At 37.0% G+C, this 16,563-nt stretch overlaps 1 protein-coding gene across 1 annotated transcript in view; it reads left to right on the top strand.

The window, feature by feature from the left end:
- Nucleotides 1–13,915, top strand: part of LOC124355536 (chitooligosaccharidolytic beta-N-acetylglucosaminidase-like) — a 50,394-nt gene extending 36,479 nt beyond the window's left edge. The window contains exons 5-9 of the mRNA XM_046806700.1: nucleotides 2,495–2,682; nucleotides 7,317–7,644; nucleotides 10,300–10,523; nucleotides 11,627–11,865; nucleotides 13,447–13,915. Coding sequence (XP_046662656.1) covers nucleotides 2,495–2,682; nucleotides 7,317–7,644; nucleotides 10,300–10,523; nucleotides 11,627–11,865; nucleotides 13,447–13,643 — 1,176 coding nt within the window. The 3' untranslated portion in view covers nucleotides 13,644–13,915. The remainder of the gene's footprint in view (nucleotides 1–2,494; nucleotides 2,683–7,316; nucleotides 7,645–10,299; nucleotides 10,524–11,626; nucleotides 11,866–13,446) is intronic.
- The last annotated feature ends 2,648 nt before the right edge of the window (nucleotides 13,916–16,563 follow it).

Genomic DNA, 16,563 nt, shown 5'->3' with positions numbered 1-16,563 from the left:
ATAACCATTTTGTTTGAAATGAGTAAGAGGAGACAATTTAGTCTCTTGTAGGCAAATAAATTTAGGTTTTCTTGTCTTTATAAGTAGTTTTAAGTCTTAAAAGTGGCTTCTCAAACCATTAATATTCCATTGTAACAGCATTTTATATTATATTTTATTTTGTGCTAGTTCATCGTAATTTTTTTTTCTTTGCTTAGATACAGGACGGAAGTTACCATGAACAGTTTGGAACTCTGTCTGCATCTCCAAAGGGTCCTCAACCATATCATCATCAAGTGATAATTGTGAGGATCTGGACGAGGATGAGTTAGTAATTTTTTTACTACTAGGGATTTGGATCTATTTTCTGATTTTGTTTCTATGTTCTTTTTAAGTTTGTCGGCGAGTTTTTTCCTCTCTTCCAAAGATAAGGTGGATTTCGTATTTTGTTGCACCTTATCTCTGAAAGTAGAAGTAGCTGTTGGGCGAGCTTGAGTCTGTGTGTTGGACTTAATATGGGGCGTGTGGACTGCTTGGGAAGGCTTACTGGTGGATGCCAACGGATGTTGTCCGGTACCGGCTGCAAGCTGTTTAACCAAAGCGGCAACCTGCTCTGTTAATTTGAGTACCATACCCTCTAAAGCAGTAAATGACGGGCACTGTGCGGATTGGACTGGGGCTGAAGCAGCTTCGGAGTACGAGACTCCCTTTTTAGGGGTTGGAGCGATTCTTCTCCTATACTCTTTACGAGCTTCGTTAAAGGAAAGTTTGTCTATAGTAACTATCTTCAAAACTTCCTTTTCCTCTAAGTAAACTTTGCATTCCTTAGAGTAAACTTTGCCGCGTGTTTACCCTTGCAGTTCACGCATCTGACGTCGTTCTTGCATCCGTCTTCTTGGTGGCCTTCATCGCCGCAACGGGAACATGTCTCGGGTCCCGAGCACGTCTTAGTAGAGTGCCCGAATCTCTGACAACGGAAACACCGCTGCGGATTTTTGAAGTATGGCCGTACCGTCAAGGATAAGTATCCAGCCTTAATAGTTTTTGGGGGTTGGGGAAATGCAAAGGTCAGAATTAGACCAGGAGTAGGGACCTTTCTCCCATTATCCGTCCGAAGCATTCTGACCACATCGGTTACCATTTCACACTGCAGCTCGTCCTTGATTTCTTCCTCACGACACTCCATCAGGTCACGGCAGAAGAAGACGATCCCCTTGGAGGTGTTCAGTGAGGAGTGCGGTTGAACGACGACTTCCACCTGATCGAAAAAACTCGTCATCTGAAGGAATTTTTTGGCTTCGATGTGGTTTGCTGCCTCCACCAAGATAGTTCCATTCCTCAATTTGCTCACAGCTTTAGGTTGACCGCCTGAGGAAACAAACGCTTTGTTAATAAGGAAAGGACTAACCTTCGTTAGAGTTTTGCCCTCATCCTTATGACTAACGATTAGATATAGTGGAGTTGGAACGTTCATATTTTCAGCTCTTACTTTTTCTTCCACTTTCCTTTGTTTGATATACGATTCATTTTCAGAATCTGACAACTGTCGCTTTTTCTCTGGATCGTTGTCTCTTACTCCGAATTCTTGCCCTAAGGGTGGGGTGGTTTGAGTTTCCATAGATAAGGTCACCAGCGCATCGTGTTTAGTAGTGCGGGCCGATTCACCGGGAGCGGGCATGCCCTCGGGTGTCCACAAACCGTAGCTTGGGGGACAACCCTACCTCAGTTCCCCGAGGCCCGGTTTCCATCGATTACCAAGTCGGGAATACGCGCACGACTTGGACTCGCACGTGGCAACAGGGGCTCCGACACCCCTGCCTACTGAACACTTCCTGACCAAGGACCGAAGTGGCTGGCTTCTGAACCAGTACATGACTTACGCCTCGGCAGAGACAAGCTCACATCAGTTCTCACCGACACCAGATAGGGCATCTAGTACCGGCTTAAGCACTCCCAGCGAGCCATGTACTGGAACGGTCAGAGGACGGGTACTTAAAAGACCCTGGAGGGGGATTTGGTAGGAATTAGGGAATGGTTAGGTGGGAAGAGGCAGTTTAACGTCATACCCAGGACGGGACCAAAACCTTTCATGACATCCCGTGTGCAGGAATGTGTGTTTATATTGTTCCATGGGAGCAAAGCCTAAATTGTAGGGGAACATACTCTAATAAGATTTGGTCCTACAAAATTTGCATGATAGTGCGTAACGTGAATTTTCAAAGTTAGCTGCTTCACCAAACCGTAATTTTATTTCCATTACTTCTAGATTATTTGAGCTTAAATTTTATTAGTACATCATACATTAAATTAAAATCAACGGTGTACAAGTATGGTTTATCCTATTGAGTTTGGATGTAATGATGATGAGACAATTAGCGATTACTCCTTATTTCTTTTGATACTTTAAAACCTAAAACAATCATTTAAGGCACATTGGCATTAATTATTGAAACAACCAGAGTAAAAACCAAGTTATCGTTGAGAAAATAATAGTATCAAATATAATGTGTTACAGGTTAGTGACAAGCCTAAACACCCCCACCGCGGCCTGCTGTTGGATTCCGCCAGGAACTACTTGCCTCTCAGGACAATACTAAGGACTATAGACGCCATGGCATCCTGCAAACTGAATGTCTTCCACTGGCATATTACAGACAGCCATAGTTTTCCTATCTACATACCCACACTTTCTATGCTGGCCAAGTAAGTGTAGAATCTCATAATAACCTCATCCCACATTGGTTGATCAGGAGCTAACACTTTCACTGCCGCCTCCTAATTTTGAAAACTTCCTTCTACTGCCGCCCGTTTTAAAATGATTTTTTATAACATATAATTTTGTAACCAATTAAAAGAAAACCATGGGACTACCATTTTTTTAAAGCCGAGTTCTTCCTATTTCTACACAAATGCTTATGGATCAATATTTTCAAACAGAACATCTTGTATTAAAACTTAAAAAACATTAACACTTAAAAAAATAAAAAGTTGACCAAAGACGTCACCATGTACTAGTCTATAACATAAATATACTTCTTATTATTAATTTGCTGTATTCAGTATTTTCATTAGTCACTATAGCTACACATATTTACTATTGAAATTCACTTGTGTTTGATTCTTTTATTAGTGTGGGGGCCTAACCCTCTTTTTCCAGGGCCAACACCAAAATCTTCATCAGAAGCTGAAAATAAACTGTAATTTTTTTTTCTAATAAAACAATTATTTATTAAACACCAGAATAAAAGTTTTTGTTACTATTATGCTGATGTTTGCTATTTGAGTAAAAAAACAATTTCAACAAGCCCACCGGTACTAAAATCAGCATAATATTATATGTGCCATCTTGGAATAAATCATCACTTTCACTCTCACTTGAAAATCTGAGTAACTCTTCTAGCCCTTGATGTCTTCAATACTGTCACGATTAATTGAATTTACTAATAAAACAATCGTTGTAAATTAAAGTAATGGCAAGCAAATCAATAACAATGCAGACGAAGAATCAGCAGAACGACAACAAACGGCCGCCGCGACCGCGACGCGACAAGTTCGTAAACAAACTAGTTTTTTTCCCGATATTCCAGATGACTGCCAACAAAATTTCATAGATTATACTCAATTGAGTAAGAAATAAAAATATGGAAATAGCGAATGACTAACAATGACTAAGTATAAATACGTTTAAATGCATTTTTATTACTGTAAAGTTCGGCGATGTTAAAACACGTTTTTGGCAGTGGAACTGTTGTTTAAGTACCTAACAAAACTCCTGAATAGCTAGGCCTCATGCGCTGCTGCATTGCTGTAGGTTTCCTGCAGCTGTTTCGTCTAAGATCGTGACATTTTTAATGAGTTTGGCATGACATTCCTGTCAAAGGAAATTCCTATTGTTTTTTTTTTTTTTTTTGAGGCACACATGTTAACTTAACAGAGTTAATATGATGCTGGAGCAATTATTTTAATCTGTAACGGAATTGTGCTCATTGGATAAATTAAAGGGAATTTGAAACAAAGATAACGGCATACAAGACTTTTATTTTCTAGCGGGAAACCACCCCCCCCCCTCCTGTTTGTGCAACAGATAATCTGTTACTAGAACGCAACAGATTACACTGAACACTTACTACTGCTCACATTTTCTCGTTCTCTAAGTAAGTACGAGTACCGATCTGAAGTACCTCAAGTACGGGCTGCGCCTTGATTCTATAAGAAACTATCTTGCCTTAAAAGCGTTTCTGAGGCTAATAAATTATATGGTGTTGATCAATTCCAAAATATTTTATTAGTAGGTGAAACAATTCTGAGATTATCAAACCAAAGTGTTTTTAACTAAGATCCTGCTAAAAACTATCGGGATTTGAGGGTGTTTCTATAGTCGAATTGATTACAAAATAGGACTGGGACCGGTGGGAGGGGCGCGGTCGACGGCTGAGAGCAGCCAATCAGCTTCGAGTAAACCGCACAGCGTTGCCGTTTTCACATCCGCACGTCACTCCTCAGTCTCAGTCTCTGCCCAGCAACCGATTCGTGCGTTTCACTTTGTAGTCTCGTGTTCTGTGCAACTGTAGTGGTGTTACCGTTGTTTAACAGTCCTTTTCAGGACTTAGTTGTGACTTAGGCCTAGTGTAACAAACTATTTTGTACTTTCATAACCTTCGCACTGGTAGTCAGTGATTATATTTACATCATGAATGCAGAAAATCAAACTGTGAAAACGTCGTGGGCGTCCGCGCATTCATGTTAAGCGTTTACATTATCAGAACGTAGGACGTGGTGTACCTCTGCGCACTCAATCCAGAAAACCTTGTTTGCAATGCCAAAGAATATTTCCAACAGGAAAAAAACAAACAATGGCCCCACTCTTACCCGTTGCCAAAGTTGTACAACGAACTGCAGCGGCCCTGGGCATAAATAAAAATACCGTTGTAAAAATTTGTTCAGAGAAGAAGAAAAACATGGATGAGGGAGGAAGTGGAACAAGTACATACCCCAAACAAAAAGAAACTTCCACGTCAGAAACGAGTTACAAACCTGGATAATTTCCAAAAAGATGCAATCCGTCGCCATGTGTAATGCATACTACAGACGAAAGGAATATCCAACTTTAAAAAAAACTAATTCAATCATTGAAGGATGCCGATTTATTTAACGGTTGCAAATCTTCACTTTCACTTGTTTTTAAAACAACTTGGCTTCAAGTACAAGTCAGTTGGGAAACGGAAAGTACTTCTTGAAAGACCAGATGTAGTTGCATGGCGCTGTAGGTTTTCTTCGTCAATGAAGAACTTAAATTTAGATGAAGTAGTCTGGATTGACGAGACATGGGTTAACACAAAACCACTCCCAAACAAACGCTTGGACAGACGACTCTGTTCAAGGTACAATGTCCGTACCTCTGGGTAAAGGGGGAAGTATGATATTGCTTCACGCAGTAATTCTAAAGGGTTTTATTCCAAACAGCCTTCTACTTTTTCTTCGAAAAAAAAACGAGTGATTACCATGAAGAAATGGACCACGAAAAGTTTTTAGGCTGGTTTGTAAATAATCTTCTTTCCAAATTTGGAAGAATCCTCAACCATAGTATTTGATAATGCTAAGTACCACTCAAAAGTATTGGACAAGGCCCCAACAATGGCTTCAAAAAAATGTTTGATGGTCGAATGGCTACAGAAATTCAACATCCCATTTGAAGCAGACATGAAGAAAAGCAGAAGAACTTTTGGAAGTAATAAATTTACACAAGCCTCGCTTTCCAAAATATGTTATTGATGAGTTAGCCAAGGAACGTGGCCATACTGTAATTCGTTTACCTCCGTATCACTGCCACTTCAATGCTATAGAGTTGATTTGGGCCCAAATCAAAGGACACGTTGCAAAAAACAATAAGACGTTCACATTTGACGGAAGTAACAAGATTAACCAAGGAAGGGATAGACTTAGTAACAGGAGATGAGTGGAAAAAGATTGTATCACATACAAGGAAAACCATAGAGGATGCGTGGGAAAATGAGGGTGTTCTGGAAACTGCGATTGAAGAGCTCATCATGACGTTTAAAACAGCGACGACGACTCCAGCGACGACAGCAGTGCTTTTTCGGATGACCAAAATTTGGGAGAAGATCGTTTTGACCACCTGCTATCAGATGAATCTCAACATGACAGTGAAGATGAAAGTGACAGTGACTTAAGTGGAGTGCAACAATTATGCCCAGAAGGTAGAGTACTTAAAATTTGATGAATTTTAATAAGTGTACGTAATAAACAATTTCAGAGTACAGCTACTAAACTAGACCTAATTAAACTTTATTGTTTTGAATGACAGTAATATGTATGTAAATAAAAATATTTAACATTTAATGCTTGTTGATTGTTTTCTTATCCTGCTTACTTTGATTAGATTTACTATTTTATATATTATATATCGTTAAATTTTTCGAAAAAAATAAAACGAATATATTTTTAATTCTATTTCCGCATGCAAATACGACAAAACTACACACTTAAAATCCACATTCTAAATAATTTTTTATGAATAGGTACTGGTTTAAAATTACATCATAATTATTATCTAGCCAATTGTAATGATATTTAAAATTCCAAATATTTATGTAATTATTTAAATCAATATTTACGTGAGTTTGTTTCATTTATTAACACCAAAACGAAAAATATGAGCAAACAAGTTCATACAAGGTCATTAATTACCGTAATGAAGAAATTGATAGAATAATAATATAATCAATTGAAGACTCAAACAAACGGTCAGTGAAACGCGCGTGGCTAGCAGATCTGCTGTACCCTGTAACACCAAGCGGACGCGACGTCAACGTGGCAACGCCGCGCCGCTCCCTCTCCTATGCCGAGCGCCAGTCCTATTTTTTATAATCAATTCGACTATAGGGATGAAAAGTGGCACGGAAGTCATCATGCTTGGAATAAAGTAAAGATGTCTTATTTTACCAGGCGAATTTAGGGCTAAGAAGCCCTCTCTGACACTTAACCAGGGGACCGACGGCTTGAAGGTGACTTCCGAACCACCACCAACGGCCGGGCAGGCGGGCTGCTTGCAAGGACAGGATCGCTCAGCGGTTACCCATCCAAGCAGCAGCCACGCTCGGCGTTGCTTATCTTGCGATAACCGTTGTACCCGCTACACTGCGGCATTGGCATTGGGTAATACAGTGACAAGCGGTTTTCTTCCATATTTGTATTTTGATCTTGGTACATTCGTGTTCTTGTTCTTAGGTTAGGACTTTTGTTTTCAAATTTCACCACAGCTTTGCACCAGGTCGATTGGAAAGCAAACTTGTTCTCAGTCCTTGACACGGTTTCAGGTACGGAGCCTACTCGGAAGCAGAGGTGTACACGATGGAGGACATCAAGGCGGTGGTGGACTACGCGAGGGTGCGGGGGGTGAGGATGATCATGGAATTGGACATGCCTGCTCACGCAGGAAACGGCTGGCAGTGGGCTCCGGCCGCAGCCCAAGGGAATATAACCGTCTGTGTCAACAAAGAGCCCTGGAATCAGTACTGCCTACAACCCCCTTGCGGACAGCTCAACCCTGCCAACCGCTACCTGTACGGCGTACTGGGCAAGTTGTTCCAGGAGCTGCTGGAAGTACTACCGCCGGGTGAGGCTATCCACATGGGCGGAGATGAGGTATGGGACATAAACAAACCATCAATCACAGATTCTACCCCATATTCCCACCGATATACCACTGATCTTTCCATGCTTGGAGCACAACCAAGTTTTCATGCATATAATATATTCTCCTAGTACTGTATTTTGTTGTTATGTTTGATCAGGGTCAAAACTGTAGGGTAGAAAAGTGTTAAATTTGCTAAATAACGTATTATTTTACAGACCACATATTTTTTTTCTTGTATCACTTAAAAAGGCTGACAAATATATAAATAATAATCATAAAAGCCTCACCGAAAGTCAGAAGGAGACTGAAATTGACTTCAGTCACCGTTTTCCGTCGCCTTATCTAATCAGGAGAAGCTGAATAAGATAATGAATACGCATTATCTGTTTATTTTAAGAGCACAAGCAAATCTAAAAGGCTCCTCGACACTTTGCATCTTTCTTTTACGTACCACTTAGTCTTTACGTATTAAAATAATTGTCAAATAAGGAGTGTTTTAACGTTTCATTATTAATATCCGAATAAAATAATTACGTAACTGTTGTTAGCCTATGATTCTCTGTTTGAAATACTAAATGTCTAATGTCAGATGCTACATTACTTTTACCTAAACATGTGTTCATGTGTTTCACGTAGTAGATCCATAGAACATTATTTATTTGTTTTCTGGGTAGATTATACAACGTCAAACTAATAATATAAAAATTCAATTCACTAAAATGCGTATAACTAAACTACAATAATCTACAGTTAATCGGTTAGCAATTCTTTGCACAAATTTAAGCCTCAAGTTCAAACTTTACATACTTTATCAACAAAAAAAAGCAAATAAATAATACTTATCTTTTTGAAAACAATGTGGTATAAACCAATGTTACGGTATGCCTCGAGGAAAGTACTTAAAACTTAATTTCTTCCAGATTCCCGGTAAGATTTACATTAGTAAATGTACTCTTTTCCGTCTGTAGTAAAAAAAGAAGTTGGAGGTTTAATATTAAAATAAATTTACAGAAAATAAAAATAATATAGAGAAATTCTATCACTCTACAATTCTAGTTAAGAGTTGTAAAGGTTGTGCTCTATAATAAAATATCCCCTCTTGTACAGTCAGAAGAAAGTGCTTATATATTCCATGCGCAGCTATCTTCTTTAATCATCTTAACAGACTTTTCTTCGCATATGTAGGAATACCACTTTACCTTTCAAAATAGCGCCCCGTTCGAAGATTAGAAAGTAAATTGTTGAAACTCAGTTTATAAATCTATAAATAATACGTATATTCATAATAATTTTAGTACTAATACGATTCAAACTTTAATTACATATATATTAACTTACATAACATTCATACTTGAAACACGCTGTGGAAAACCAGTAGCGCATACAGATAATTATTTCAGGGGGGCTACCACACTGGGTGGTTTAGGAGGTATAAAATATCCTCCAAAAATAGGGGCTCGGGAATTCTCCACAGGGAAATTGTAAATCTTAAGACCTTATAAATGTGTTCTATAACAAACTACTTTTTGCAACGTACATGTTTGTCTTTCAAAATTTTAGTACATGTTTGTGGGGGTTTGTACCTCAGAGCCCCCCTTTTATACGCTCATGGGGAAAACTGAATTTGGTTCTGAGTTCTCTGGTCACACACAACAAATATACTTTAGTTCTTATACGTGTGTTAAAACTCGTATCGTTTCAAGGTGGGAGAGGGCCACAGCATAGCAGACAGAGCTACTATCAGAATAATTATTTAAATAATTACAATAAAACGATTATTCAAGATTGAGTTTTTATACCAAAACCATGCAATACAGTTTCAGAATGGCTGCCTTTACTATTAATGTAAAGGTTATTTTTATACGTTACTACAAAGTTCATACATGTTCAACCAATGGCCAATGGCGTAGTGTAGCGGATACAACGGTTATTGCAAGAATACCGGATCAAGCAGCGTCGAGCGTGACTGCTGCTTGGATGGGTGACCGTTGAGCGGTCCTGTCCTTGCAAGCAGCCCGCCTGCCCGGCCATTGGTGGTGGTTCGGAAGTCATCTTTAAGCCGTTGGTCCCCAGTTTAAGTGCTGTAGAGGGCTTATTAGCATTAACTTCGCCTGGTAAAATAAGTCATTTTTACTTTACTTTTTTACTCTACATTTCTAGGTTAGTATCCCAAACAGAGAACAATTATTTTTAATAGAAATCACTTATGTGTGCCAACGAATATTTCAAAACACTTCAAGGCGTTAATATATCAATATTCCAGCCGAAAAAGGTAGTATTTATACTGAAAACTTTGTACAAAGAGACCCTAAAAAATAACGTAGCCTTTTTCAATTAGGATGTTTACACCTGGTGACAGACATACGAAATCCGTGCTCGCTCTGAGTGTTTTCGTGATGTACTTAATAATGTACTAAGTCAGTTTATCTTGACATTTTTATTTGTCAAAGAAACGTTTTCTTTTATTTTCAAATAGTGCAGGTAGGTTCCGCACAGCTACAGTCAAGGGAGCACCTACAAATAAAGTTTTACTTACAGTTATGTGCTTGTTACAGTTATAAAAAGTGGGGTCAATAGTGCATTTAGTCGGGGTTTTATATTCTTGTACACATTGCTTGTAAAATGTGTATTGTGGAAATGTTCTGTTACGACTTGTGCTCCAGGTGTACTTCCCCTGCTGGAACCAGACACAAGAAATAACGGACTGGATGTTGTCCCGGGGACTGGACCTATCAGAGTCTTCGTTCCTCCAGATCTGGGGGGAGTTCCACAAGAAGGTGTTGGACCAGTGGGACTTGGAAATCGGCCATAAGAAGACCCCCGTCCTGCTGTGGACCAGTCATCTGACCAACATCAATATAATAGAGCGTTATCTCGACAAGGACAGGTCTGCTCAGATTATCTTATCGGCTCAGATTAGATTACCAGTTTCTTCTCAATTCCTAGAACATAAACATATTCGTAGGCAGATTCGGATAAAACAAATACTTTTAGAGGGTTTTATAAGCATGACGCGAATTTCTACAGTTTCACTTGCAATTAAATGTAAAATAAAAACTAAATCATCATTAAAACATTTTATCTAGATGGGGTCTATGCCATTATTTAGGCCTACCATTTGATAAAGTTTACTAGTTAGCAATTGCAATAATTGTAATTCAATCTACCGAAGCTTGTGAATATTCCATTGTTTCTTTGAGCTAAAATGGTAATTCTTAAATAAAATTCATGGTTTATTAGTTTTTTTTTAATATCAATAATTATTACTAGATGGATGCGTAATTTGTATTTTATTTCTAAATCTGTATTTCTTTATTGTAGTTTTAATACATTTTTATTCCGTTCAACTTAAAAATGTGTCGTATTTTTAAAGGATATTTTAGTTGTTTGGACTAAATATTAAATATATAAATAATGATAAAATATTTTTAGGTTTCCGGCTCTTTCTTAAATTACTTCAAAATTTAATTATAATTGGACTGTTCGTTAGGTTATGACCGGTTTTTATATTCGAACTGACACTTTCGTAATCTTAGTAAACTATATTTTTTGTTTATTTCTATCCAGGTTAACTTAAAACAATATTTAAATTAGAATCAAAATTTAAAGTTTACATTTAAAGTGTATAGCTATTTTCAGTATTAAGTATCAGTTCTTCTCTATTTAAATGAATGTTATCAGTAACGTTGTCAGGAACAAAATTTGGGGAGATCCAGATAACTGACATTTTGCCATAGTGGACAGAGAGTAAGGCCCCATTTTGTCCCTTAAAACCATTCTTGGCCCGCTTCTTTGTTGAGAACGATCTTTCAGCAGTACATGTTATTATTTAAATAATAATAATCTTTTACTAAAAATTTAATTGGAAATTTTGAAAATTTGGGGGAGGGGTCCGAACCCCTTGGACTTCCTCGCTGGCTACGACCCTGAATGTTACAGCTATAGTAACTAATGTAACTGTCACAATACAAAGACAATTGGATGTTTTAGGTTTGTGATAGAGTCATGGACTGACTCCATGGACCCTCTCCCTACCCAACTGATGGACAAGGGGTACCGAGTGATCATGGCCACGAGAGACGCCTGGTACCTGGACCACGGGTTCTGGGGCCGCACCCAGTACCACAGCTGGAGGCGAGCTTACGACAACCGTCTGCCGCAGGGCCGTAACATGCTGGGGGGCGAGGTGGCCATGTGGGGGGAGTTGGTGGACGACCACAATTTGGACGGTAAACACTTATTTATTAGGTTTTGTAAATTTTACAAATATTTTCAGCAGAGTTTTGTCATCTCTCTTCTTCCTTGGCGTTAAGTGTAAACCAACCAAAGACAGAGAGTGTATTACAAGTCTTGTTTTTTTTATAAATGGTATTCCAACTTTTTTTAAATCAATTGTCAGACCTGACAACTGATGACAAAGTTGTATGCCGGTGATATAAACATTATGCTGCATCATAAAGACCCACAGTCCTTCATTCAAAGTATCAATCTTCTTTAAAAAAATATATAAAATCAATGCTTACAAATGAATAAATTAAATTACTTTTTAACTTGAAAACAGAAATTATCTTATTTAGTACTAAAGCTAACCAATCGCTTTCTAAGATCTCTGAGATCGCGCAGGCAAATCTGAAATGTTTTTTTCCAATTTGTGTACGAAATTTCTAGGTGCCCTTATTGATTGACTATACAATTTACGATGGGAAAAACATACTTCATTGTGTAAAAAACTAAATTCAAAAAGTTTGGTTCTTCGTTTCCTGACTGATTTTGTCACAAAGGATGTCCTCAGAGCAGAGCATTTGAGAAATTGTCAACCTTAAATGATATACGATTTGATTTTCTGAGGATTTGCTTTAGACGTAATTTTGAAAGAGTGTTTGTTCTGCATAAGATAACTTTGAAGATCACCTGGGGCCAAAGCAGGAAGGGACAGCATTTTCAGAGGGATGGCTTACTAACACTGTCATGAGTTCTTGTTTTTTAATACGCTTATCTGTTTTCCACCAATAAATGTATTTCCTACATACAACATAGGTACTTTTTCCGGCATAAACTAACATGTCAATCAATATATTAAAACCAAATTATTAAAAAAAAATTAGTTTTTCTATATAACTAAACTTTTATTAGTTCATCCAGCAGGGATCACTTCTGGTTGATTTATACCTTCCAGTTGAACCTACCACTGGGCACAGCAAAAACCGATGTGTCACTTAAATCTGGGCAACCTTATGGATGTCCAGTAGCAGCACATCACTAACCGCAAATGTTGAGATTCTGGGGTTTAAGGGCAATTCGATAGGTCTAGTCTACTGCGGGAGATGACTGTTGGAGTTGGTGGGGTTCGTTCCCTAAGTATCAGAGGTTCTTGCTAGCCTCAACAAGGGTATGCCACCCCCTGCCTGATTTTACTGGAGAGGCTGGTTCAGTGCTGGCCTCCCCTTCTTCCGGGGTGACATGACTTTGAGATTAGTGCCCTAATTCTTCCTCATGGATCTCGATAGGGATCGGTTTCTACCCCCTAACCTTACCCATCCTGAATATCCTGTCACTCCGGAAGCAGCGCTAAGTTCCTTATGGACTAAGTGCAATTATAAGCTTCTTGTCCTAAGAAAACAACAAAGGAAAACTTATTAATTCACCTCCCATGAATATTTATAAAATTCTACTGACGCCGTCTTGACGAGAGGGATTATTATAGCCTCGATGAGGCTGTTGTGGTTATCGAATATTATATCTTTATTATTCTGACGTTAAGGTTTTTAATCACAAAAACAATTTAATTTGTTCTGTTTTGTCAATTTTAGCTAAGGTCTGGCCGAGAGCGACTGCTGCTGCCGAGCGTCTCTGGTCTGACCCCACCACCACCAACAGGTTGGCGGAGGATCGGTTGGTGGAGCAGCGGGACAGGTTGGTGAAACGGGGGCTCCAACCTGAGGCTATCCAACCCCGGTGGTGTGCTCAGAACCAGGGTGGATGTTACGGTTCCGCCAACAACTCATGACACCTCTCACTTAGCGTAGATCCTTGCCCACAGACAGTTCGAGCTGACTGTGATATGTCCTGAGTGAATTGCATAGTTGTGGGGACACATGAAACTACCATATTGTAGCGCTGTACGTTCGATGATGTAAACATAAATTTGACACCATCCATGATGAGTTGTAAGTTGTATAGGCTGTGATATAATAGTAAAATATTTAAAAACTTTTTAGTTTGAAATTTGTTGCTGTTTTCTTTGTTTTTACTGAATGAAAATAAATTACTATTTACGAAGCAGCTCTTGTTCTTTTCCACCCGTTACTTTCAATTTACACTACAAAAATACAAAATAGTTCCAGCAAGTTTATCCAAACCTATCCTTTACCTATCCTTATTGGTCAAAGGTAACTAAAGTTCGAATATACAACACACAGAATCACGATGTTTTATTCAATATAATCAAGGCCATGATCGGAGTCTTGCTTACTTGTTTACATCACATAGTAGTAGATATAGTAATAAACTAGAAACGGCACTATTAATTTATTCACATGCCGTCTTTATTTTTTCCGCTTTTAAACACATCTCTTGAAGTAACTTTTTACTTTGTGAGAGTTTTAGAGCTTTTCAGCTGGCAAAATAATACAAAATTGTCTCTGTGCCTTTTTTTTTCTAAAATGTAAATGTGGAAGTTGAAAATTATTTTCATTTGCAATAAATATATGTGTATGTTTTACATATTGGATTGCTATTCGAGTGTATTTAGTAAGGGGCTTCGTTGTCCTAAATGTAAAAAATTAAAAAACTATAAAAACCGTTAATAACTCTCAACATGGAATGGTAAATAATTATTGTGATTATTATTTTCTTATTCTGCAGCATATTCTGAAAATACCAAATAAATAATAAGTTACACTTTGTTAATTAATGTTTATGTAGTTATTATTTATTTTCAACATATGCTTGCAAAACTACTAAAAACCGTGTAGTACTACAAGTGAATATAGTCAGTACTAATACTCAAATTCCTTGCATAAACTAATCTTAGGTCAAATTCATATAGGTCTGGTCAAAAAAAAACCTTAAGAGCGAATTATACAAAAACTACAGAATATTGAAAGCAATGATTATAAAACCTGAGTAAGCAAGGGATTGGCAAACACAGTTTTTGTTCCATTCCTGTTTTACCAAGTTATCCATTGTTCCGTATGACAAAAGCTGGGAGATGTTCCCTAACTGGAATTGTCAGTTTAAATTGAGTGTGCTAAGTTCTTCTGAAAAGACTTTAGATAGCTTAATATATTCGCTCTCATACTTTTTCTAAAATATACTGTACTGTTTTCAGTTAATTATAACTAATATATGACGGTTTTAATTATACAGTGCCAATATAAAACTACTTAGAATTTTAAATAATGTAAAGTTATAGTGTGTGAATTATATTTCTTAGTATAACCTCTCTATTTATATCGTTCATAGCACCAAACTGGGGTGAAGGTTAGATGTACTTATTTATTCGGAAATACACCATTTCACATATGCGTCTTAATCCAACTAAGAAAAAGGAAATTAGAAAAACTGCAAATGGTGACAAAACAACAAAATAAACACAATAACAAAATAATAAATTAATGAACAATAGGAACAATCAAAAGTGTGTATAAATAAAATATGTGTAATAATAATAACTAAGTAATAACAACTATAATAAAAATAGCAGAAATAAAAATTTCTAAAAATAATAATAATAACAGCCAAAGTGATAACAATAGCAATTTTGTAACAATAATAACAACCAAGGGTACTACACATATTAAAAAGGATAACAACAATGATAATAGTGATGATGATAATAATAATAATAATTTGCAACAATAACCAAAGTGATAAGAACAATGATAGTGACAAAATCGACGCTACTTTGTAACAAAAAGAAATTCATTAACAGACAAAAAGAGAACATCGGAAAGGCAATATATCAGGTCTTGATATTTTATATTCAATAGTTGATTTTGCCTTGTTTCCCGAACAAGAAAATATATATCACAGATAAGAGAAGCCTACTTCTGTCAAAAGACAACTAAGATGGATTTTATAACATTCTTTAAATTTATAATAAAAGTTAAATAGCAATGATAGATTTATCTTTTATAGCTAATACTAAATATTTGCTAATAATTTACAGTTAAAAGTGCATTAACAGTAACGTTTTTGTTTCTCTATAAAAAGACAAATATTTTAGAATATTTAAAGCTGGAACGTTAGTTAAAACTCACAGTCCAGCAAACTTTCATCTACCATAGTTCTTGCCGACTGCTACAAAGGCTGTCTTCGGAGTCAAATTCTGACCATCTTATGTTCTTTGAAATTTTTCAAGTTAGATGTCTAAGGTACAGTACTTATCTAATCGCTGAAATCTAAAACCTTCATGAAAACTAACGGTTACTTCTTTGAGAATTTACACACCATAAATGTAAACAATTTTTTTCCCATTTAAGCCTCAGCGTCAGTTATGCCGGCTTCGAAGTGCACTGGTTTTTTAAATTTATTATTATTACATTTTTTGTTTATAAACAAATTTAATATGGTGGTTAAATTATAAAACATATGGTTGTGCTGTCATAAAGCAATGTTTACACAGAACAGTTGACTATATCTTTCATTATGGGCAATGATACTTGATACATGGGGCAATGATTGTAACACAAAAAAATTATTAATTTTACAAAAACGTGCTATTAAGATTATAGCTAATGTAAACATAAGGATTGTAAACCTTTAATTAGAAAGCATGATATTCTTACAGTACCTGCACTGTATATTTTAGATTGCCTATTGTATATAAAAAAGAAATTTACATGCCATACCTACTAATAGATCTGTACAAAACCATATGACTAGAAACTCAAATTCTCTTAGAACATCTCAATGTAGTCTTAAAA

The sequence above is a fragment of the Homalodisca vitripennis genome, chromosome 2, assembly GCF_021130785.1.
Source record: "Homalodisca vitripennis isolate AUS2020 chromosome 2, UT_GWSS_2.1, whole genome shotgun sequence".
NCBI classification, from domain to species: Eukaryota; Metazoa; Arthropoda; class Insecta; order Hemiptera; family Cicadellidae; genus Homalodisca; species Homalodisca vitripennis.
The sequence above is the reverse complement of the archived record's forward strand: the minus strand, read 5'-3'. Positions and strand labels throughout refer to the sequence as shown.